Source organism: Gopherus evgoodei, chromosome 3 (genome assembly GCF_007399415.2).
Source record: "Gopherus evgoodei ecotype Sinaloan lineage chromosome 3, rGopEvg1_v1.p, whole genome shotgun sequence".
NCBI lineage: Eukaryota > Metazoa > Chordata > Testudines > Testudinidae > Gopherus > Gopherus evgoodei.
The window spans coordinates 111,940,700-111,964,345 of NC_044324.1; the positions used below are offsets into that span (position 1 = coordinate 111,940,700).

General features: G+C 42.0%; 1 protein-coding gene across 1 annotated transcript in view; it reads right to left on the reverse strand.

Moving 5' to 3' along the window:
- Positions 1 to 7,793: 7,793 nt before the first annotated feature.
- The window catches only part of LOC115649398 (MFS-type transporter SLC18B1-like), a 42,323-nt gene continuing 26,470 nt past the window's right edge, over positions 7,794 to 23,646 (reverse strand). Inside the window, exons 8-15 of the mRNA XM_030558339.1 lie at positions 19,573 to 19,674; positions 17,845 to 17,936; positions 16,437 to 16,532; positions 15,412 to 15,486; positions 8,759 to 8,852; positions 8,609 to 8,655; positions 8,301 to 8,356; positions 7,794 to 7,852 (exon numbers count right to left, since the gene is read on the reverse strand). Of these exons, the coding sequence (XP_030414199.1) occupies positions 7,794 to 7,852; positions 8,301 to 8,356; positions 8,609 to 8,655; positions 8,759 to 8,852; positions 15,412 to 15,486; positions 16,437 to 16,532; positions 17,845 to 17,936; positions 19,573 to 19,674 (621 nt within the window). The remainder of the gene's footprint in view (positions 7,853 to 8,300; positions 8,357 to 8,608; positions 8,656 to 8,758; positions 8,853 to 15,411; positions 15,487 to 16,436; positions 16,533 to 17,844; positions 17,937 to 19,572; positions 19,675 to 23,646) is intronic.

The following is a 23,646-nucleotide window of genomic DNA, read 5'->3' on the forward strand; positions in this document are numbered from 1 at the left end:
GGTTTTGCCATAGAACCTACATAGAACTCATTGAAAAAGCAGCGCCCTTATATTTTGTTTCAAATAAGCTTTGGACCCAACAAGTACATCAGTTACTCCAGTTTACTTAGACTATTCCAGGGGTCAGCAACCTCTGGCACGCGGCTCGCCAGGGTAAGCACCCTAGCAGGCCAGGCCAGTTTGTTTACCTGCCGCATCGGCAGGTTCGGCCGACCGCGGCTCCCACTGGCCGCTGTGTGCCATTCCAGGCCAGTGAGGGTGACAGGAAGCTGCAGCCAGCACATCCCTCGCCCGCGCCACTTCCTGCCACCCCCATTGGCCTAGGACGGCAAACCGCGGCCAGTGGGAGCCGCGGTCGGCCGAACCTGCCAATGCAACAGGTAAACAAACTGGCCTGGCCTGCTAGGGTGCTTACCCTGGAGAGCCACATGCCAGAGGTTGCTGATCCCTGGTCTATACTTTATGTGGAGGGTGGGGGGAAACCAAACAATCATGAAAGCAACCAGTCACAAAAGACTTTTCAGATGACATATGTTCTTTATTAGCCTATACTTTTTAGAGCTATACAAGCCACTATGAAGTTACTGGTCTTCACTGCTGAATAGAGATTTTTACCCCTCTCCCACCATACCATTGCCCCTTTTAGTACTACAGACAATATCTTTCAGGGTCTCTACGTGGAATCCAGTTACTTGTGGATCTGGGAAGTCTTCAAGATAAGAGTAAACAGTTTCCCTTGCGAAGACCCAGCTGTAAATACCATCTTCAGGAGGCACAATGATATATGCACCCTGACAAGACAGGCTAAAACAAAAAGCCTCCACCTAAATAAATACATCTAAGTACAGAATAGCCAATACCTGCAGGGCTGCTGTCCTGATAGCCCCTTTCAAAACATCCATATTTTTATTCATCAGCATCAAAGCGTCTTCAGGAGAAACAGGTATTTTGGTGCCCTCTGACAATATAATTAAGTGCTCGTATACTGCTGCAATGTAGCTATCCAAGATACAGGCCTTAAGGACAGGCAGAATAAAAGCTGCAATGTAAACATAAGGCTGGGAACAGGCCATGTTTGAAGCTTGGGAGTTGCCCAAAAATGACTGCAAGTGCGGGCAAGACTAGGGGACTAAATCAGAAAACTGATTGCCTCGCTTTGGAAACCTCCATTACCTATTTAATCAAGGGATTCTGTTACAGGAAATCAACATTGTGCAACACAGTTACCACATCTAGAAAAAGTCTTGCACCATAAAGGACAGAAGACCTGCACAAGTAATGCTGTGCCATTTTAATGACTTTTTTGTTGACATAGAAGTCAGGGACAAAAGCTGCAGAAACACTGCAGTGCTGATTTAGAAACAGAGCAAAGCTATGGCAGAGCCAATAGTGTGAATTCATGGCTAGCTAGCCAGCCCAGTAGAAAAACAGGTGGGGAGGGGGAGGAGTCATAGCAGGGTCTGGTTACTCTTTACCTTGTTACTAATTTATACATGCTGGGCTAAATTCTTCTGCCTTAAAATCAGTTTATTTACTGAATTAGGATCGTTTGCATGAGTAAGCCAAATAGGATTTAACGGCAGGAGATGAAAGCTTAAGGCTGGAACACTTAAGAACAACATTTTAATAAATAAAACTTATTTTAAAAAACACTGTAGCTGATACAGTTAGGCAACCTTGAGAACAATGTTAGTAAAGAGAACTGGTTAACCTGTTTGGGCCTAGAACCATTTAAGACCAAAAAAGCCCCAGAACGTTATGTTCTGAAGTTGCACAGATGACCAAAAATTATACAAAAATAGGTGAGAATAATCTAATACTAACAAAAAACCCATGCAAACCGAGCTTTCACTGGCCATTCCAGACAAATAGCTTTATTACTAAAACCACCCATAGCAAGCTATGCTAAAGTAGCACAGAGGATTAAAATGATACATACACTACAGCTAACTGAGAACATATTACTTATGAAAAAACGGGCCATACTGATCTTTAGCTGCCTATTCTGGGCAACAGAGTAGTTTTGTATTAATAAAGCCACTAGGGCTGTCGATTAATCACAGTTAATTCATGCAATTAACTCAAAATTAATTGCAATTAATCAGTTAATTGCACTGTTAAACACTACTAATTAAATATATTGGATGTTTTTCTACATTTTCATATATATTGTATTTTATGTTGTAACTGAAATCAAAGTGCATATTATTTTTCATTACAAATATTTGCTCTAAAAATGATATAGTATTTCAATTCACCTCATACAAGTACTGTAGTGCAACCTCTATTGTGAAACTTAGTGTCGATTTTTGTTATATGACTGCACTCAAAAACAAAACACAATGTAGAACTTCAGACTCTACAAGTCCCCTCAGTCCTACTTGTTGTTTAGCGAATTGCTCAGACAAACAAGTTTGTTTACATTTACAGGCGCTAATGCTGCCCTCTTCTTATTTACAGTGTCACTAGAAAGTGAGAACACGTATTTGCATGGCATTTTTGTAGCCAGTATTGCAAAGTATTTACATACCAGATATGCTAAATGTTCATATTGCCCGCATTCCAGAGGACATCCTTCCGTGCTGGTGATGCTTGTTAAGCAACACACACACATACAAAACACGTCATTAGTTAAATTTGTGACTGAACTCCTTGGGGGAAAAGTGTAGGTCCCCTGCTCAGTTTTACCTACATTCTGCCATATATTTAACGTTATAGCAGTCTCACATGACAACCCAGCACATATTCATTTTAACAACACTTTCACTGCAGATTTGACAAAACACAAAAATGTACCAATGTGAGATTTCTAAAGATAGTTACAGCACAGGACCCAAGGTTTAAGACTCGTAAGTGCCTTCCAAAATCTGAGAGGGATGAGATGTACACCATGCTTTTAGAAGTTTTAAAAGAGCAACACTCCAATGCGGAAACTACAGAACCTGAACCACCAAAAAAGAAGAAAATAAACCAACCAACCAACCTTGTGCTGGTGATATCTGACTCAGATAATAAAAATAAACATGTGTCTGTCTGCACTGCTTTGGATTCTTATCAAGCATAACCCATCATCAGCATGGATGCATGTCTCCTGGAATAGTGGTTGAAGCATGAAGGGACATATGAATCTTTAGTGCATGTGGCACGTAAATATCTTGCAATTCTGGCTACAACAGTGCCAAGAGAATGCCTGTTCTCACTGTCAGGTGACATTGGAAACAAGAACCAGGCAGTATTATCTCCTGCAAATGTAAACAAACTTGTTTGTCTGAGCAATTCGCTAAACAAGAAAGACGACTGAGTGCACTTGCAGGCTCTAAAATTTTAGATTGCATTCAAAAATAAAACTGTTTTTTGTACATAATTCTACATTTGTAAGTTCAACTTTCATGATAAAGAGATTGCACTACAGTACTAGTATTAGGTGAATTGAAAGAAAGATTTTTTTTTTTATTTTTTTTAAAAACACATGCAGTGCAAATACTTAGGGTGACCAGATCACACAGGTGAAATATCGGGACGCGGGCCAGAGCAAAAAACATGGCCGCCGGAGCTCCACGCCCCACCCCCCGCACCAGCATGCCTCCGCTCTGTTTCCACCTCCCTCCAGCGCTTGCACCACCATACAGCTGATCAGTGCAAGCCTGGGAGGGAGTGTGGAGGAGGAGGAGGAGGAGGAATACAGCGTGCTTGGGGAAGAGGCAGGGCCAGGGCAGGGATTTGGGGAGGGATCCAATGGGGGAAGGAGGGGGCGCAAGCCTCTTCCAGGCTCCATTTCACCTGTGAGTGGAGCCAAAATATTGGGACAATTTGCATCCCGAAAGAAGGTAGGTCAGGAGGCGGGACAAATAAGCAAATATTGGGACTGTCCTGATAAAATCGGGACATCTGGTCACCCTACGAATACTTGTAATCAGAAATATAAAATGAGCACTGTACACTTTGTATTCTGTGTTGTAATTGAAATCAATATATTTGAAAATGTAGAAAACATCCAAAAAAATTAAATAAATGGTATTCTATTATTGTTTAGATCTTATGGTTATTTTTAAATCTCTTGACAGCCCTAAAAGCCACCAAAAACAAGCAGTTTCAACATTCAAACTAATCTTCAGGTTCCCATTCTGGTCAGTGAAACAGGGTATCCAGACCTGCATACTGTTATCAGAGCAATAAAGCTAAAGCGGGCCTAAAGAAAGAAAGAATTCTAGAAATATCTTTACTGAAATTTATTTATTTGTAAGTACACGAAAATCTTCATTCTTTAAACTTGGAGAACATTTATGGTGGGAAATATTTTATAGAAGATACTGGTTACTTCCAATCCATGTTTTCCACCTACAGGTGAAAACCCTTTGTTGTTTATCAAATGCTTAAGATAGCATAAGCTTCTTCTAAACATTTGCAAATAATTTTGCACCTAAATGCAAGGCTTCATATAACCACTGCCTGATATCATATGAACAACAAGATGTTTTATGTACAAATATTGCAACACAAGGTAATTCAATGCTAGACCTGGTGAAGTGAAGAAACAGATTGACAGAGCCAGAAGGGTACTGAGAAGTCACCTACTACAAGACAGGCCCAACAAAGAAAAGTAACAGAACGTCACTAGCCGTCACCTACAGCCCCCAACTAAAACTTCTCCAGTGCATCAAGGGTCTACAACCTATCCTGAAGGACAATCCCTCACTCTCACACACCTTGGGAGACAGGCCAGTCCTCACTTACAGACAGCCCCCCCAACCTGAAAGAAAGACTCACCAGCAACTGCACACCACACAACAAAACACACCAACCTGGGAACCAAACCCTGCAACAAACCCTGGTGCCAATTCTGTCCACATATCTACTCAAGGGACACAATCATACTACCTAACCACACCAGCCACACCATCAGGGGTTGTTCACTTGCACATCTACCAATGTGATATCTGCCATCATGTGCCAGCAGTGCCCCTCTGTCACGTATGTTGACTACACTTTACTGCCTGGGGGAAGCAAAGATGAAAATTACACATCTCCGAAAAATCCAACATCCTGTCAGCCAAGCTTCTCAGAGTACTGGGAAGAGCTGTCTCATGCAAGCACGTCTGATGTGGAAAATTAAGTCAAAGTTTTGGAAGCAGTTGGTGGGTTTTAAAATTAGAGAGTTTTGAAATTATACCCACAGCCACTAGAAAAATTTCTGTGTACAGGTATGAGTTGTCCTGCACCAAATAGTCTCATTCAGAACTCAAATTTCAGAATATTTAGGTTGAAAAGAATCATTGTTTGCAATGGGCACCTAGAAACAGGAAGAGCTATATGATGCCAAGATGGAGAAAGTCCTGATGGCCTATAAAACAGGGTTATCAAGGGCAAGTGGTCAGAGAAGGGTGAGAGACAGCATGCTTAAGCAGCCAGAACAATGGTGAACAAAACATCCTAATTTTCAAGTGGTGATCCAGTAGATAATACTGAAAACAAGGTATCACTAGTTTCATTATAATGAGCCAGCTGACCAACCTGCCACTGGCCCCGTAATCCACCATCCTACAATCCTCTTCTAGCATTTAGATTAAACTTTTGATTCAGCTTCTTCTGATTTCAATCCTGGTACCTCAAATTCTTGCAAAGGCATGCAAGGGATTTGAGCTACCCCAGCTCCCAAAGCACATAAACCAGAGAGTTGGTGTGATTCATAGTCTGGCATGCACAATGGGGAACGCTGCAAGTGTGCCTTTGAAGGGAGGGAGAGAGCACTGCATTGAAGCAGATGGCAAGAGCTCCCCTACGCTTCCCATAGAGAGTAAGGCAAAAATAGGAAATACGTGGGAAGAAGCAAAAGCTGGTCAAAGTTGGAATTTCTGTTCCATAGAATATTACAACGTATTGGAAAAAATTCCTTCTGTTGAAAAGTTTTTGACCAGCTCTAGTGAGAGGGTCTTTGTTATAACCTTAGTCCCAGATTTGGACCTTAGCGTCCAAAATATGGGGGTTAGCATGAAAACCTCCAAGCTTAGTTACCAGCTTGGACCTGGTACTTGCTGCCACCACCCAAAAAATTAGAGTGTTTTGGGGCACTCTGGTCCCCCTGAAAAAACCTTCCCTGGGGACCCCAAGACCCAAATCCCTTGAGTCTCACAACAAAGGGAAATAATCCTTTTTCCCTCCCCCCCTCCAGGTGCTCCTGGAGAGATACACAGACAAGCTCTGTGAATCCAAACAGAGTAACTTGCCCTCTCCGTTTCCAATCCTGGAAACAAAAAGTACTTTCCTATTTCCCCAGAGGGAATGCAAAATCAGGCTAGCCAATACAACCCACACACAGCTCTCCCCCCTGATTTCTTCCTCCCACCAATTCCCTGCCGAGTACAGACTCAATTTCCCTGAAGTAAAGAAAAACTCCAACAGGTCTTAAAAGAAAGCTTTATATAAAAAAAGAAAGAAAAATACATACAAATGTTCTCTCTGTATTAAGATGATACAACACAGGGTCAATTGCTTAAAAGAATATTGAATAAACAGCCTTATTCAAAAAGAATACAAATTAAAGCACTCCAGCACTTATATTCATGTAAATACCAAAGAAAAGAAACCATATAACTTACTATCTGATCTCTTTGTCCTTACACTTAGAAACAGAAGATTAGAAAACAGAACTACTTCTCCAAAGCTCAGAGACAGCAGGCAGACAGACAAAAGACTCAGACACACAATTCCCTCCACCCAAAGTTGAAAAAATCCGGTTTCCTGATTGGTTCTCTGGTCAGGTGTTTCAGGTGAAAGAGACATTAACCCTTAGCTATCTGTTTATGACAGTCTTTACCAAGAAACATAATAATACAAGTTGCACTTTGGCACCCTCTTGAATACAAAGCAATATCCAAACCAAACTGAAACATGGTTTAGTTATTGTTGCATGTTGATAGTACAGCTTGGGACAGGGAGTCTAAGGCTGAGAAGGTGCCATTCCAGAGATCAGGAATGTCCATGTCACTAGAAGACCTCAGAGTAGAAGCTAGAGAACCACCAAAACCACTCCTCTCACTCTTCAAGTAAGGGTGTCAAAAATCTCTCCTAAAGAGACAGGAAACCCCCCACAGCTTCTATAATACCAAAATCCTTAGCCAAGAGAAAGGGCCACCTCTCCCAGTTCAATATTGCAACAGTTGTGATCAGCCAAAGTGCTTAAAATCCTCTTGATATACACCAAAAATGCTGCTGGCAGGTTGATATTAACAGCAGCCCCTTGAGTTTGGAACTCACTCTCCTCACTCCTAATTGCCTTCAGAGCCTGTTTCTCCAAGACTTTGCGGAAGACTGTGGTAGAGGTGGGGTTTATCATGACAGCAGCCAGCAGCACTCTAAAGAGGTGGAGCTCACTGGGTGCTCCTGATACAAGCTATAGTGCTTTACAGTGATGGCAGAGTGCTCAGAGTATTTTGAGATGGGAATCTCATGTATTTTTTATATATTGAAGATATAAACTCTGCTATAATTAAAGAGGTAAGTGGCCCAACTAGCATCCACGAGTAATACAGACCCTAAGTCCACCCAACTCCATCTCCATCATAAGCCAAATTCATTCCTGGTCTAAATAGGCCCATCACCCACTGTGTAAACTCAGCCCTTCCACTTTAGCCTGTCCTTCCCACTCCTGTGTTCATTAGGATGACATGGGAAATGGTGGACTTCCTTCCCACCCTCACTTTTAATCTCATTTGGCTAAAGAAATTCACAGAATTTAGAAATAAGAAATTAATTGGTTTTATTTAACAGAGCATTACGCTCACTGCTTCACTATTTCAAAATTCCCTTTGACCATCTTGTATTATCAGTTTGATATTTTTAACCATCATCTTCCCTTTAAAAAAGAAAAATACACATTAGAAAAACATATGGTAGTGACAGACTATCTGGAATAGTCCCCAGCAGATACAAGTACAAAAAAGTAGAACATCCTGAAATAAAATTCTTTCACATTGGGCAAAACCGCTTTTCAGAACACTCTACAGTGAACACAGATAAGCCGGCTGACATCGAATATTTACCAGTTCAACTAATGCACAACAGGAACATCCAAAAGAAGTTCATTTGACATTTAATATCCAAGTTTCAGAACAGCCCTGGAGCAATATATTGCAGTTACAAATAAACCACAATTCATTGTACATTATGGGAAGATATCCCCACCCCCAGCTCTAGAATTATGCAGTATTGCATGTTTGTGTGTGTGAAGTCCACTCTTCTCATCATTAAGTTAACTATAAAAAATGAACAGTGATCCAAAAATATTTCTGGCTACATCTCACTAGCCAAAAGGTGAATTCTTTCTTCATTTGTGCCTGGAGGAGTCTGCAGGCTGGATCTGTGAGTGTTGGGGAAGGGAAAAGAAGGAAAGGCAAATATGTGAGACAGAAATTCTGGATACTTTTTGAATACATAATGCTAGCATTAACAAAAACAAACACAAACTCCCAAACAAATGCAGGTGTAGTTTGTGCCCCCAGAAGTGTTTAAAGTCTCTTTAATTACTAAGCTTGATTTTGTGTTTTCCTTAATGAAAACTATTTAAATCTGGTTGGAAATGGATGTAAAGAATAAAAAAGTCCTGCAGTACCTTCTTCGTGAGGCCTCTAGGATATAGAATATTCCAATAGCTAGTCCCTTTAAAGAAATGGCCAATTATTACAGTTGTAATAGTTGTGTAATATTTTTATAGTCACAGTCTGCAATAAAAGCAACAAGCAAGAATACTAGCTTTACTTACACTTAATAACGCCCATCCTCCTTGTATGGTGGCAGCCCATTCAAACCCCAGCCTCTCATTTAGGAATCCACCTAATGTTGGTCCTACAAAACCTCTAAAAATATCGAAGAGAAGAAGTATGGGTACCTCAAAGAGAAGAGATCCACAGCTAAAAGATTCTTTATCACAATATGTTGAGACAAGAGGTTTCAGATCTATAACTTATGTACAGATGGCACATCAGCTGGCAGACATCTATGGAGTAGTTCCATGCAGGAGTGGTTTGACACAGGGTCTGTCAGTGTAGTCCATGCACCAAACTGAGGTTTTGTGAAGTGAGGGGGGGAAGCTAAGCAGAATATAAACTAACTTATGTTTTCAGACTTGTGTCTTGTTGACTCCTGTGCCCATGCAGAGTCCCAGTGATTTAAATCCATGAGGGATTTAAATCCATGCCAGGGTCTGTGCTAGAACTCAATGCAGGAGTGGGGCCTTATGTTCAAAAAGTTAAACTACTTATATAGGGGCCTGGTTTTCTGAGGTGCTGAGCACCTTGCAAGGTCTATTGATTTCCATGTGAATAGTGTGCTCTCCAGGACCGGCTCTACACTTTTTGCCACCCCAAGCAGTGCACCAAATTGCCGCTGCGGTGGGGGTAGTCCGTGTGCCCTTAGGGCGGCAGGCACATTTCCACGGCAGCAGCAATTCGGCTGCAGCTTCTATGTTTAGCTGAAGCCGCCACGGACAGCTAAACATAGAAGTTGCTGACGAATTGCCTACACTGCGGAAACGCACGTGCCACCCTAAGGGCACACAGACTGCCCCCGCCGCCCTAAGGGCACATGGACTGCCTCAGCCGTCCAGGGCAGCAAATTGTTGCGCTGCTTGGGGGCAAAACAACAGGGACTGCCGCCCCTTGAAGATTGCTGCCCCAAGCACCAGCTTGGAATGCCTGTGCCTGCAGCTGGCTGTGGTGTACTGTGCTTTTCAAAAAAGCTGAGTGCAGCATCACTCTCATGCAGTGGCACAATATTATTATTTGTTCACAATTAACTTCACTTGTGTAAACTGAAGTAGCTTTTTACAAGATCTAAAGACTGATTTAGTAACAGGAGAGGACGGTACATATATATCTTTACTACATCCACCAGGCTGTTGTCATATACCCAGCATTGCTCCCAATTGTCCTGCACTAAGCAGGACAGTCAGCATTTCAGTCACTCAGCAGAGAGCATCCCACTCTTGTTCCATTAAATCCCATCAGCTGCGAATACGGATGATAAAGCAGGGCAGATTAACATCCTAGAAAATGCTGCCCAAAGCTATGGTTTGTGCTGCTGTTGCCTGTGTGCTGCTATCAACACAAGCAGGGTAGGCAGAGTCCTGGCTGTGGCAAATCTAATGTCTTCCTCAACTTCCACTCACTTGGTGGCAGCAACTGGGTGAGAAACTCTGGAATCCCTCCTCTCTATCCAAATAGAGGCAGATTCAGGGGCAGGTAACCTAGATAACCGCTTGAGGTGCTGGACTTGGGACACTGGGCTCAGGGTCCTGTTTTTCTTGTTAGTGGCAAAAAAAAGGAAAAATAGAACATTTGAAGTCAAGTGTTTCAGGTATTCCACATGTGGATTCATTTTTCACTTAACCTCTGAGAATGTTCTGGACCTTTCTAGAACGTTGTGGAACCTTCCAGACTTTGAGAACTACATTTTCCTTGAGCCTCCTAGAATGTTGTCAGCCATGCCCTCAATGGTATGTAAGGGGCAGGGTGTCACTAGTCAGTGAGATACAAAAATGAAGCGAAGTGAGAATCCATCTGCGATATTGTGAAACTTGTTTCATTGTGTAATTGTGAAAGTGTACTTGTGTTTTAAGACTTGAAGAGTGTAAGTAGCAACTAATAAAAAGGACTAATAAAAAGAGACCAGAGATATCTATCAAACCCCTATCTAAGCAATATAAAAGAAATACTGTTACTTCTTTGCCATGCTTAACACATAATGTTTGATGACTTTCTAATACTGCGGAACATAGACTTTTACTCTCCCCAATACTGTCTGTTTTCCCTCATAGAAAGTAAAAGATGCCCCCAAAAGAAGCCTTCAGGAGCTCAGTATAGGAAGCAAACTAGATTGCAACTGAGCTTTTTGCATCAAGGGGTAAATTTGATGGAAAAATATCTGAAAGAGATCAATATAGACCAGGCTTTAGGTAGTAGCGATCATCCCAGTGCAAATAAATTGAGGCATAAAGTGTAAATCATAGAAGTCCTATTACTAAGGAATTAACAGATTTATCTGAAGATAAGAAATGGAAATGTGAGGAAAGTGATGGTGAATCGTCCAGTTTTCCTGGCAGCATAAAGGAGAGCAAAGAAGAATGTGGCTCACATGAAAAGGAGCGTAATGTGAAAGAAAAAAAAAACTGGTTTACATGAAAAGGACAGATGATAAAGAAGAATCAGCCTTGCATGGATGACAGAAACAGCAGTGAGAAAAATTGCACCCCGCAAATTGATACATCAGATCCCGTTTTATGGCCAGCAATTCTAAACTCTGCCAATATTGATCGTACAATTTTGAATGGGCCAGGAAAAACTGAAGATATGATGTTTCCAGTAATGGGCAGAAGTGACACATCTCAAAGTCACATTGTGAAAGAGTGCTTGAGAATGGTGAGAAACTGAATAAACTAGCCAATGCCAATTCAAAACATAAACTAAAAGTATTCTATTTGTTGCAAAATATTTGACAAAACCAGATCATTGCTTCTGCTTTCCAGGTACAATTACCAGCATAATTTAGCTTATGCTCTGAAGCAACATAAAAAGTCTCCCGGCCATTTTACAGCCTAACTCCAAATGGTTGAAGGTCAAGTCCAGACTCAAGCTGAATAAGTACAGATACACAGAAAACTAGCACATTAGTAAATGTAGAAACCCAGCATTGGAGGAACCTCAGCATCTGATCTCAATTTACTTCAAAGAATAATTTGGCTTTCTGGGGCTTGTCGGATATGTTCAGTGAACAACTTAACAGCAATTTCCTCGGTTTGGTAGAACTCCAATGATGTCATGAGCGAACACCTATATTGAGTAATTTGTAAAGAAGCTATGGACCATTACCACAGCAAAACAGTTCAAAGTGAATTGATTGACCTTATGACAAGGAAGGGACTTGATAACATATTGATGTGGGTTGATAAAGCAGAGTACTATGTTGTAATAATGGACTGCACTCCGGACATTTGTCACAAGAAAAAGACGTCATTTACAGTAAGATTTGTTGACAAGGATGGCTGTATCCAAGGAAAGAAATACTATCTGTTTCCAGTCTGGATGACTCAACTGGAAAAAGCCTAACAGAACTGTTTATGAATGTTTTGAATGAGAATAAAATAAAGCTTCAGGATTGCCTTGGCCAAGGCTATGACAACAGCATGAACATAAAGGGAAGAAACAGTGGTGTCCAGGCAAAGATCCTGGCACTGAATCCAAGAGCTTTCTTCATGGCTTGTGGCTACCATGCCATCAATCATCTTCTTTAGAATCAGTATCTCTATTCAGAGTATTGCAAAAGGATATACATCTTGTTTTCAGCATCAACTATCAGGTGGAAGATCCTCACAGATAACAAATCTGACCCTGAAGCCACTAGGTGACACTCATTGGGAGAGTCACATTGACAGCATAAGGCCAGCAAGCTACCAAGTGACTGAGGTTTACGATGCCCTGATGGAACTGGTGCAGTCCAGTAAAGCCGAGGCCGGAATCTGACATTAGGCACAAAGCCTGGCCAACCGGATCACCGACTTCAAATTTCTGATCTCAATATCATGTCAAAGCACAATTCTGTCCCAAGTAAATATTGTAAACAAAGCATTAAAAACCTCAGTCAATGGACATCACAACTGCCGCTACTTTGACTAAAAGCTGCTATGATTTCATTGTGGCCTACAGAGGCAACGGATTTGAAGATCCCATCACTGCTGCCAGAGAAATGGCAGAAAATTTAGGAGTTGGGCCTTTCTTCAAGGAAACTCTTATTCATTGGAGGAGGAGAGAGAGTTTGGTTACAAGGGGAGAGGTGAAGTGATAGGAAGCTCAGAAGAAAAATTCAGAAGGGAGGTTTTTTTGCTCACTCATTGATGCTGCTCAAGTGTCCATCAAAGAAAGGTTTGGAAAAATGAAGTACCATGAAAAGACCTGGGGTTTTTTGTATGCTCTTAGTAAGCTGCTGGTAGACAGAGAAAACAAACACTCAAATAATTGTGCAGACCTTCACTGGAAGCTGACACACGGGGAAATGTTCGGATGTCAATGATAAAGACGTCTGTATCAAATTGTACAACATCCATCACATTTTGCAACATATGAACTGCTTTCCACTCCAAGTTCTCCAATTCATTCATGATGCAAAGCTGAAGGATACTTTTCCTAATGTGTGGATAGCTTTGAGGATTCTGCTCACATTGCCCATCACAGTCGCAAATGGTAAGCACAGCTTTTTGAAGCTCAGGCTCATTAAAATGTATCTTTGATCAATGATGGCTAAGGCTGCGATTTTGTCAGAGGTTGCAGAAGTCACAAATTCCTCGACTTTCCGTGATCTCTGTGACTTTTGCAGCTGCAGTGGCTGGTGCAGCTGATCCCGGGGCCAGCTGCTCAGGTTCCCTGCAGCCATCTGAACTAGGCACTGCTGGAGTGGCCAGGGAGCCAGCCGCACAGGCCACTGTTCAGGCAGTTCCAGGGTGGCTGGCCCCAAGCAGTGGTCCCCAGGGGAGGCTCTGTGGAATGTCTGAGCAGTGGTCCCTGGAGACTTGAAGCAGGGGTGGCTGGGGGAAGTAAGCCCCCACGACCAATGCAGAGGCTAGCCATCAGTCCCCAGGCTCCCACAGCAGTGGTGTCCTGTGGCCCCCAGAGCAGCAGCACCCGGAGCCTCATGAACTGCTGAGTTTTATTCAGGGGGTTTTATATAAATTAAAAAAAAAAAAAGTCATGGACAGGTCATGGGCCATGAATTATTGTTTATTGCCTGTCACCAGTCCATGACTTTTACTAAACATACCCATGACTAAATCTTTGCCTTAGCAATGGCCAATGAGAGACTGACATTGCTTGCTATTTCATTGCTTGAAAATGCCATTGCCAGTCTTTGGATCTCTGACGTTGTGCTTCAGCTTTGAGGGCAAAGGCAAGAAAAGCGACCTGTTGAACTAAAGGACTAGGGTTAACATTCTAAGGCTGTCACCTACTGCAACACTAATTAATACTGCTCCACCCAATGTTGGTGCACAGTTCAATTTTGTGATGTTAGAACACTTCAGTTATTCTTAAAATTAAGTTTCTATAAGCTTAGAGGAATTTTTTTTACTCTCATATATGGCATGAATAAATGAGATTTACAGATCCTAGCATGCAAATCGATAGTCCTATATGACAGGGATAAATCATGCATCCAACTTGTGCAAAGTCATGAAATGGGCTGCAAATGCAAAAAAAGGCATTCAAAAATTTAACAAATGGCAGGGAGGAGCACCAAAGGCACTCCTTGCCTGGGACGCCATTTGGTCTGGAGCCAGCCCTGAACGAACACACACACACACACACACACACACACACACACCCTACCTCAAAATGCCAAATTATCCACACATCAAACTGTCCAGACAATGAAGGGGAAAAGGTGGCAATTGACAGGAGAGTGGAAGGGGAAACAGAAGGTAGAAATTGGGAGTAGTGATGAGAATGTCACTAAGTTCTTCATCTCAGGCACAAGCGTCCCTCCTTGCATTATTGGGAGGTTCATTGTCACTTTCTAAGCTAGCACACGCCAAGAGTTTTGATAGCCAAGAAGTAACCACACAGAGGGGAACTGCAGGCTCACCCAGACTTAGTCACTAACAATCATTTCTTGATGTGAAAGACACCACCATCTCAAGGAAGATTAGTTCAGATTCTGTCCTGCTATCCCTTTCCTGCACATTTTGAATCGCTGCAGAACATGCCCACCTGGCGGCAGTTTAGTAATGAGCCTTTGGTCCAAGGTTAACACAATGACAGAGGTAAAAGTTAAGTGATTTTTCCATCATCAATTTGTCACTTGGAGGCTGGCCCCTTTAAGAGGGAGTAGGGTCCAGTGCACCTGTGACTGAACCTGCTACCCAACCAGGCTTAAGAAGAGGAGGTATCTGGACAACAGGAGATGGGGAAGGGCTACCCATGGATCTTTCTTTCAACCCAGGGAAAGAAAAGAGAAAATTACACAGGGAGCAAGTGAAAGGGTCTCTGAAGGAAGCTACAGGGAGCCTGGAAGCACAGATTCCCCACCCCCGAAGAAAGAGGGCTATGCAACCCCTGAACCTGAGGGGACAGAGGCTTTATTCTGAATCTGGGCAAGAGAGACTTTATTTCAGGTCTTTGGACTTCATGAAGTAGAACCTCAGCAGGGGAATTTCATGTTATACCTTTGGACTGTGTGGCATTCTTAAGGGGTCCTGAGAGCACAGACTATTGAGGTAGGACATCGAAGAGCCATACTTGGCCAGAGGGGGAGGAGGGGAAGGGGCTAAAGGGCAAGCCAGTTCTTTTACACACTTAAGCAGCCCAGCAACATTATAGTAAACACAGAGCAACCAAAACACCAGAAGTTTAGAGAGCATGATTGGGTACCTACCCAAGTGACCACATTGCACCACAGAGCCCAGACACCAGTCCTAATGCACTTAACCCCTGCTCGAATCCATTCTCACTGGAGAAAGACAGACAGGTTATTTCCACTAAGTATGCTTCTTTCCATTTAAAGTGCTCTATTCCTGGGGGAGGTGAGGAATGTCCCTCCCACAGGGAAACATGAACCACATAAAAATACACACAAGTACATCAACTACAGCACAGAGAAGTTTGCCTGCACAGAGGATCTACAACTTTCTGCCCCTTGTCTTGCCTATTAAGCCATCTGGCACCACCTCCCTAGGAGAAGGAAGAAAAGGACAATGTTAAGTGGGATTCCCAGCACTACTGCATAATCACCTTTGAGACTGTGATAACTGGATATCCATGTTATACATAGTCAGTCTGTGATGGAGCATAGGAGAAGGAAAGCTGAGAAATGCGTCTGAAAAAGGGGGAGCCCTTGGTTCCAAGGAGAAATACATGTTGCCTAAACATGGAACTAAGAGGACTTCAGCCCACTATGAGCAAGCAGCATGGAAAATGGGAAACTTCATTTAAAGTAATCCTGACTCCTGCTAATAGAACTGTTAGTGTAATGTCTCCCAGAGAGACAATGATATTCGCTGGATATTAACCCTTCCAATGACCTGAAATGAGTCCCTTAAAAAAAAAAACCCACAAAACACACCCACACACACTAGTGTTATGGGTTGCTATGCAAACTACTAAAACCAGCTGGACCCCATGACCATATTGAGGTTGTCAGACACACTGACCAATAGATAAAATTCAGAAGTGCGTAAGTGATGTAGAAGCCCAGCTCATTTGGGGAGGTGAGGAGGGGGACAAGAATAGCCACTTGTCAAGTGGCTAAGTCACTTTTTCAAAAGGTTCACCCAACATCTCAGGCTCAGATCAATAATTAGTTTCCCTATCCCTCCCTCTCAGAGGATGAAAAAGGTGGCTGGAAATTGTTTGCAGAGCTTCCAAATATTAGTAGGAATATAAACAGACAGAATTACTTACTAAGCACAACTTAGCATCTCAGGAAACAGTGGAATACAAGACATCCCAAAAGAAAAGCCATATAAAACCAGCATTAGGACAAACATCCAGAGTTTGCTGCAAAATAAGCATTGAAAGGAATGGTGTAAAACTTCCTTAAAATAAACTTTACTTTTGTTAATTAGGACTGTTACACCCGTTCTCCATGATTCAGAGATTAGTTTTCCCTTCGAACCATCATTAGCTAGAATATTCATTTAAAACCATCTAGTAAATAGCCATGCATGTTTTGACATAAGAGATTTAAGAGTGCAGCTTCAATTTGAAAAATGAACTTTGTGAAAAATAAAAAATTATGTGATTCGATGTCTGTTGCGTCAATTATTTCCTTATGCAGGGAGCTCAGTTTATAAACAGAGAATAGTTTTACCAACTGCTGACCCTGAAAATTTATCCTAGGGTTGTTAAATCCAAGATATGGTCTTTGTTTCACAACACTAACCATTCTGCAGTCCACAGTTACATCGGTGTAGAGATGTAGGTTTTTTTCACCCTCTAAGCTACTTTCTGAAGTTTCTCCTCCACTCACCCCTCCTTCCAAAATGTTTGAAATTGGTTATGTTCTTCAAAAGTTAGGGGAAAAAAGTTAACCAGCTCTACACCTTAGCAATCCTTGCCATCAGTGTCATTTCACAAAGTTTAACAGAGCATATCATTGGAAGACAATAGGGGTAGCACAGGTGGCTTTACAAATGGAAGACAGACTTTCTTTGCTTTTTTGGGGCAATGATTTTCCATTGAGAGGTATTTCAATGTCATAAATATCCAAGGAGAGATAAGCATTGTAGTTTTTTTATTTTAGTGTAATTAAATACAAAATGCAGCCTATAGTGTTTACCTAACCTAGCTACATTGAGGTAAAAAAAAGTCACAGTACCCATCTCCCCTTGGATACGACATCAAGATGGCTCTCAGTGAGATCCCTCTTCCCCCCGCCCATCTGTACCCCACTCTTGAAGACATAACTGTAGTTTATGCATCCCAAGATCTAACAAAATAAGTCACTTCACTCTCCCACAGCCATCTTGGTCCTGGAAGACTTACCAGTAATAAAACTAACCTTTATTATTCTCTGCCCAAAACACAGACTAAAGTGAGCAGATACAACTCTGAAGAGGCAAAGGCTGCAGGGCAATACAGTTGAGTTTCTTCTAGTCATTTTTTTTAATTATAACCATACGTAAGTATTCTGATGCTTCCATCTGGAGGTACCTTTGTGTTCTGCTCCTTGAGCAAGGAAAACAGTATCTCTTTTCAAAAGCTCAGCAGATAAACTCTTCTCGCATTGAATGGCTACATAATTAGACAGAATGCCAATTAATGGGGAAAGCTCAGTAGATAGTTTGAGATAAAAGGCAGTAAACTGTACCTTTCAATGTGCAAGATGGGAGCAGGTCCTAACAGGAAAAACGACAGTGCTGTCAGTAAGCCTCCAAAGACCAACAACCATTTCCTTAGACGCTGTGAAAGAGGAATCACAGGTCTGAAGAAATTCAAACTCAACCAAACTCTTATCTGCCAAACTAGCACATACGCAAAAATAATGTGGTTAAGGCACTTCAAACCCACCAGGGAAAGGAACATAGTTGGGACTCATTCAGATGCATTTCCCTTCCTTCAGGAGCAGCTCAAACCTCTTGGGGGTGAAAGCAAGGAGTGGGATTTAGAACAATAATTTTTGAGAGAAAGTTAATATTCTCTACCCATCACAGAGTACGAATCCTTACACTTAACATTTGCCACTCAGCATTAGTTATGGTAACACAGTATCTCCTACTCCCAGTGTAAGAAGATGCTGAGATATGACAGGTAACAGAGGCAAATTTAAAAGTTTGACTGGATTACCTCAACGCCCAATGAAGCTTTTAAAAGTGGTCCCTGCGGAAAACTCCTTTACATTCTGACTGAGGCTCCATAGGCGGATGTATGGGAGAGGCACTGATCAGTACATTTCCTATCTCATGCCCACTCCCTGGCAAGTACTGCCTACTGTGGGGATTGCATCAGGAAGCTTTCAGATGACAAATCAGGTGGTGAGGGTATTTCAAGCCACTATGACCCTACTGCAAACAGACTCTGCTACTAGATGCCCAAACCTTGGTTTTCACCAGCAGTATGATTCAGAACTTCTTCAAAATAAAAATAAATAAATAAAATTAAAAAAATACTGCTGAAAAGTAAGTTTGCTTGTGATGCTGATGTGACATTAACGGCTCCCACTACTGTCAAGTGCTTGCTGCCATACAGAGTTGGCTACGCACCTAATTTTGAATATTCAAGGTCTCTGCTTTTCCTATTGTCTTTTCACTACATAATTGGTGGTCACTGGTAAATGACAAAAAAGTGACACATACTAATGTCAAAATAAACAGACATTTGCACTTGTGATCAGATAAAGCTTGAACAAAGATCTCCAAAGGCTGTATCACCAAAGCCTCCTAGTCCACCCATATACAGAGCTTATTTGAAATATTCCTATAGTGAGTTTTTCATTAAGAGTGTGAAGATACAGCTGGCCAGTACATTTGTCCAGAAGGAGGGGAAAAAATCCTGATAGCTTGTTCACCACCTCACACCCTCTCTCCCCCCAGTTCCAGCTATACCTGGAGTAGTGATATACCTATCTCATAGAACTGGAAGGAACCTTGAAGGGTCATTCACTAGCAGAATGAAGTACTGATTTTGCCCCATATCCCTAGGTGGCCCCCTCAAGGATTGAACTCACAACCCTGGGTTTAGCAGGCCAATGCTCAATCTCTCCCCCCACCCCCCTTTTTTTACATCTAAGAGGCCGACCATGCATTTAGCCCATCTAAAAATCCAGATGTATATCAGCTATAATGTACATCGAAATAGTAAAGATAATGAACAAGTATATTTGTGATCTTAATGTAGCCCAAGATCCTATGAAGGGATCCACTGACTTTAAGAAAATGGGACTCCATGCAGGTATAGAGGCCTGGGCAGATGCATCCCTTTGCAGAATTGAGGTCCTGGTCTAAGACTTCAGAAAAGAGACTTCTCTGCTTTTTACTTTGCATATTTAAGCTAGTCATGTACATATGATACTATACAAGCAATAAGAGATTTTACTCACTGGCATTTTATCACTTAGAAGCCCAAGTAATGGTGAAGACAGGGAGTAGGAGAGTGCCAAAGCTAGAAATACTAAACCCACATAACCAGCTGGTAATTTGAACTGTAAAATAAAGTTAAAAAAAAAAAGCACAGAATGATTGAAGTATTCCATAAGAATCACATTTTAGGCTAAGTGGCTGAAGCCAATAAACTTCCTTATGAAAAATATATTTTTTAATATTTGTGTATCAGCAGTAGTTTTGGGGTTCCCCCTTACCCCAAATCTCTTCAATTCATCAGGTTCCATTACTCCACAGACACATAGGGTTCAAGTCTAATCTCAAAAGTTGACAAATTTGCCCCCAATTCAGAAGGGTGCATTTTAACAGCTCAGAATCTGAGGTGTTTAAAATCTAGATCTCAGAGTTCAGTACAAGTGGCTCTAGTGTTTATATCTCCTCCAGTTTTTAGTTTTATTAATAGTAGAATACTACAGCATTTGTACCTTCCTACTAGGTGAATTTATTTAACAGCATGACTTCCCTTTAAGATGGCTTTTAAACTGGAAAAAATTAGTGACTTGATTTCTTTAAAAAAAAACAAAAAACAAGGTAAAAAAAACAAACACTGCAAACAGAAGTGTTGTTGGAGCCATGTTGGTTCCAAGATATGAGAGAGACAAGGTGGGTGAGGCAATATCTTTTATTGAACCACCTTCTGTTAATGAAAAAAAGACAAGCTTTTGAGCTACACAGAGCTCTTCTCCAGGTCTTGGGAAGGTTTTCAAAATATCACAGCTAGATACAAGGTATGGAACAGATTGTTTAGCATAAGTAGTTAGCATATATGCTAAGGGTCCACCTAAGGTGAAGTGGTTCATTAACACCCTGCTCAGAGGACAAAAAAGGTGGGGTAGTGGGTTACAAATTGTTGTAATAAACCATAAATCCTACACCTTTATTAAAACCATGATTTTAGTGTCTAGCAAAGTTATGAATTTAAGCTCCCAGGCTTGCCTTTTGAAAGTGTTGTGCAGTTTTCCTTTGAGGAGAAGGACTGAGAAGTCAGATATGAAGTGATTGTTTCATGAAAAAAAGTGTTCAAACACCAGTGATATGTGTTTTTGTCTTTCATCATTTTTCTTTGAGAGTTATCTGAGAGAATGACAACTGTCTGGTTATTAGTTATTTATTGGAGAATATAGTGCGCTCAATGAAGTACACCACATGTGATAGGCAGGTGTAGGACTCATGGATCTTGAAAGGTGCATTGTGGGGGGTATTGATCATTGTACCTATAGTGATATATCTTCAGGTTTTGCTTCTGTTATGGCAGGAGCTGGTGGGTTCTGGTCTGTGGAGAGCTTACTTCTGATGATGAATTTGGAGAGGTAAGGGGTTGTTTCAAGGGCAAAAGAGGGGATTTAGGAAAGATTTCTTTCAGAATGGGGTCCTCACCGAGTATGGGTTGTAATTATTTAAATGGATACCAGTATGGGTTCCAGTATGGGATGATCGGTGACAACTAGGGTTGTGCAGTCAGAGACAGTGTTATTTCCATATTGAAGAAAGTTCTTTCAGGGTGTTTAGGTGGCCTGTTCCCTAATGCAATCTATGTAACATCTCTGGTGTAGTGTCCGTGTCTGATGAAGGCAGTTTTAAGTGTAGTAAGATATGTATCCCAGACTTTCTCCTCAAAAGCATATTCTGTGGTATCAGTGCCCAGCATAGTGTGTTTGGGGTAGTTACTGGATCTGTGAAGTCAAGTGTGGTGATACGTGAGTTTCTTGTGTACAGTTTTCTGTAGGGATCCATTGTTGAAGCTGATTGTATTCTCCAGGAAGTTGATGGTGGTGGGGGAGCATTCGAGAGAGAGTTTAGTGGATGTGTGGTGGTTTGTTGAAGTTGTGGTGGAAATCTGAGGGAGTTTAGGTCATCTGTTGAGAAGATGAAAATGTCATCCATATATCTTTGGTACAACGGTTTCATGGTGCATTTGTCCAAAAATTCTTCCTCAAGGTGGCCCATGAAGAGGTTGGCATATTGGGGAGCCATCCTAATACCTATGGCTGTCTCCATGCTTTGAACAAACTGTTTGTTGTTGATTGTGAAATGGTTATGGGTGAGGATGAAATAGATGAGTTTGGTGATATGTTTGGGGTGGATATCTGAGTGTTAATCATTATCTTGTAGATATTTGAGGTAGGCAGTGATGCTGTCATTGTGAAGAATGTTGGTATAGAGAAGTGACATTCATGGTGGCAAGGATGGTGTTTTGAGGGAGCTTCTTAATATTGCAGAGTTTCTGCAGGAAGTTTCATGTGTCCTGGATGAAGCTGACCTTGTGTGGTGAGTGGTTTGAGGATGGTGTCTATGAGTCTGGATATTCCTTCAGTAAGAGTGCCATGGCTAGGTATGATGGGTCTGCCTGGGTTCCATTCTTTGTGTATCTCAGAAAGCATGTAGAAGATCCCTAGGGTGGTTTTGTGCAGGATGAAGTTGTAGTGTTTCTCTTGGAGTTGTTTGAGGAAGGATTTGATAGTATCTTTAAATTCCTTGGAGAATTGTGGTGTGGGGTGTTCTTTAAGTTCATTATAGTAGGCATTGTTGGAAAGTTGTCAGCTGACCTCACTGATGTAATTCTCAACCATGATGACTACAACAATACTCCCTTTGTCTGCAGGTTTGATCATTATCTAGTAGTTGAATTTCAGGGACTGTACAGCTGTTCTCTTGGCAGTGGAAATATTGTGATGGATATGATGTTTGTTAAGGATTTCACAGCCTCTCTTTTTCCTGAAGCAATCAATGTGTGGTTTTGTCCACTGTGGGGTGTCTATCAGCGTGCCCTCTAGTTTTCCCCACGCATGTGCGGAATGAATTGTGTTATGTGCACCATCACCTCCATATTGGTGCACATAAAATTCATGTGGTGGGGATGGGGCCAAGGGGTTTGGAGAGTGGGAGGGGCTCAGGGCTGGGGTTCGGATGCGAGGGGTGAGGGATCTGGCTGGTGGTGTGGGGACAGTGATAAGGGACTCAGGGCTGGGATGCAAGGGGTGAGGGATCTGGCTGGGGGTGCAGGTTCTGGGGTGAGGGGTGCAGGCTGCCCCAGCACTATGGCAGAGAGAGAGAGAGAGAGAGAGAGAGAGAGAGAGAGAGGACTCCCCCAGCACGCACTCTCCCTCTCCTTCCCCTACCACAGCACCTAGGCTGGGGGGGGGGGAAGGAGAAGAGGTGCCTCTCCTTACACTGGCAAACCCAGGACTGGGCTGGGGCCAGGGTGCCTCTTCCTCATCCCCAGCAGGTCTAGGGCAGGGAGAGAAGCATGTCTCCCTACCACAGCCCTGAACACCTGCATGACACTTAATGCGACCACACAGCTTAGAGGGAACTTAGATGTCCAGTCATTTTTTTTTTCTTATAACTGTGTGTGGGGACATGGCAGTTGTAGGCAGTGTTGTCATTGTTGTGAAAGAATACTTGGAGGCAGAGTCAGTGAAAGAGTTATTCTAGTTTTCCACATGATAGTATGGTATCAGGGCCTGTGGTGGGGCAGAATTTTGGTCCCTTGTAAAGTACAGATAATTCAGCTGCAATTAGGGGTACTCTTGATACATTGATTATGTTTGGTTGTCATGCAGCATTCGTGCATCAGGTTCTATTGCCCTGGTTTATCTCAGAGGCAAAGTGCTGTGGGTTGTGGAATTGCTGTAGTTGGTTCCACTTTTTGTTTGCGTGTGTTTGACAGTGGTTAGTTTATTTTTTTTAAAAGTTGTTTGAGGGTTTTTGCATGATCTCCAGGTAGGTTTCTTGACTTTTTTTTTCCCCCTTTCTATCATGTGGGGGTACATGATAATTTCTTGTATGAGGTGATTTCTCTTGGAGCATGGGAGGCGCAAGAGATGGTTTCTTAGTTTTTCTGAAGTCCTTCTGCAGCTCTGTACACCATATTTGGAGTTGTAGGTCTCTTTCTCCAAACAAAAGTTGGTCCAGTAAAAGCTATTGCTTCATCCACTATGTCTCTCTAATATCCTAGGAACAAGTCAAACAACAACAACAACAACAACAAAAGATACTGAATTTTGCCATTG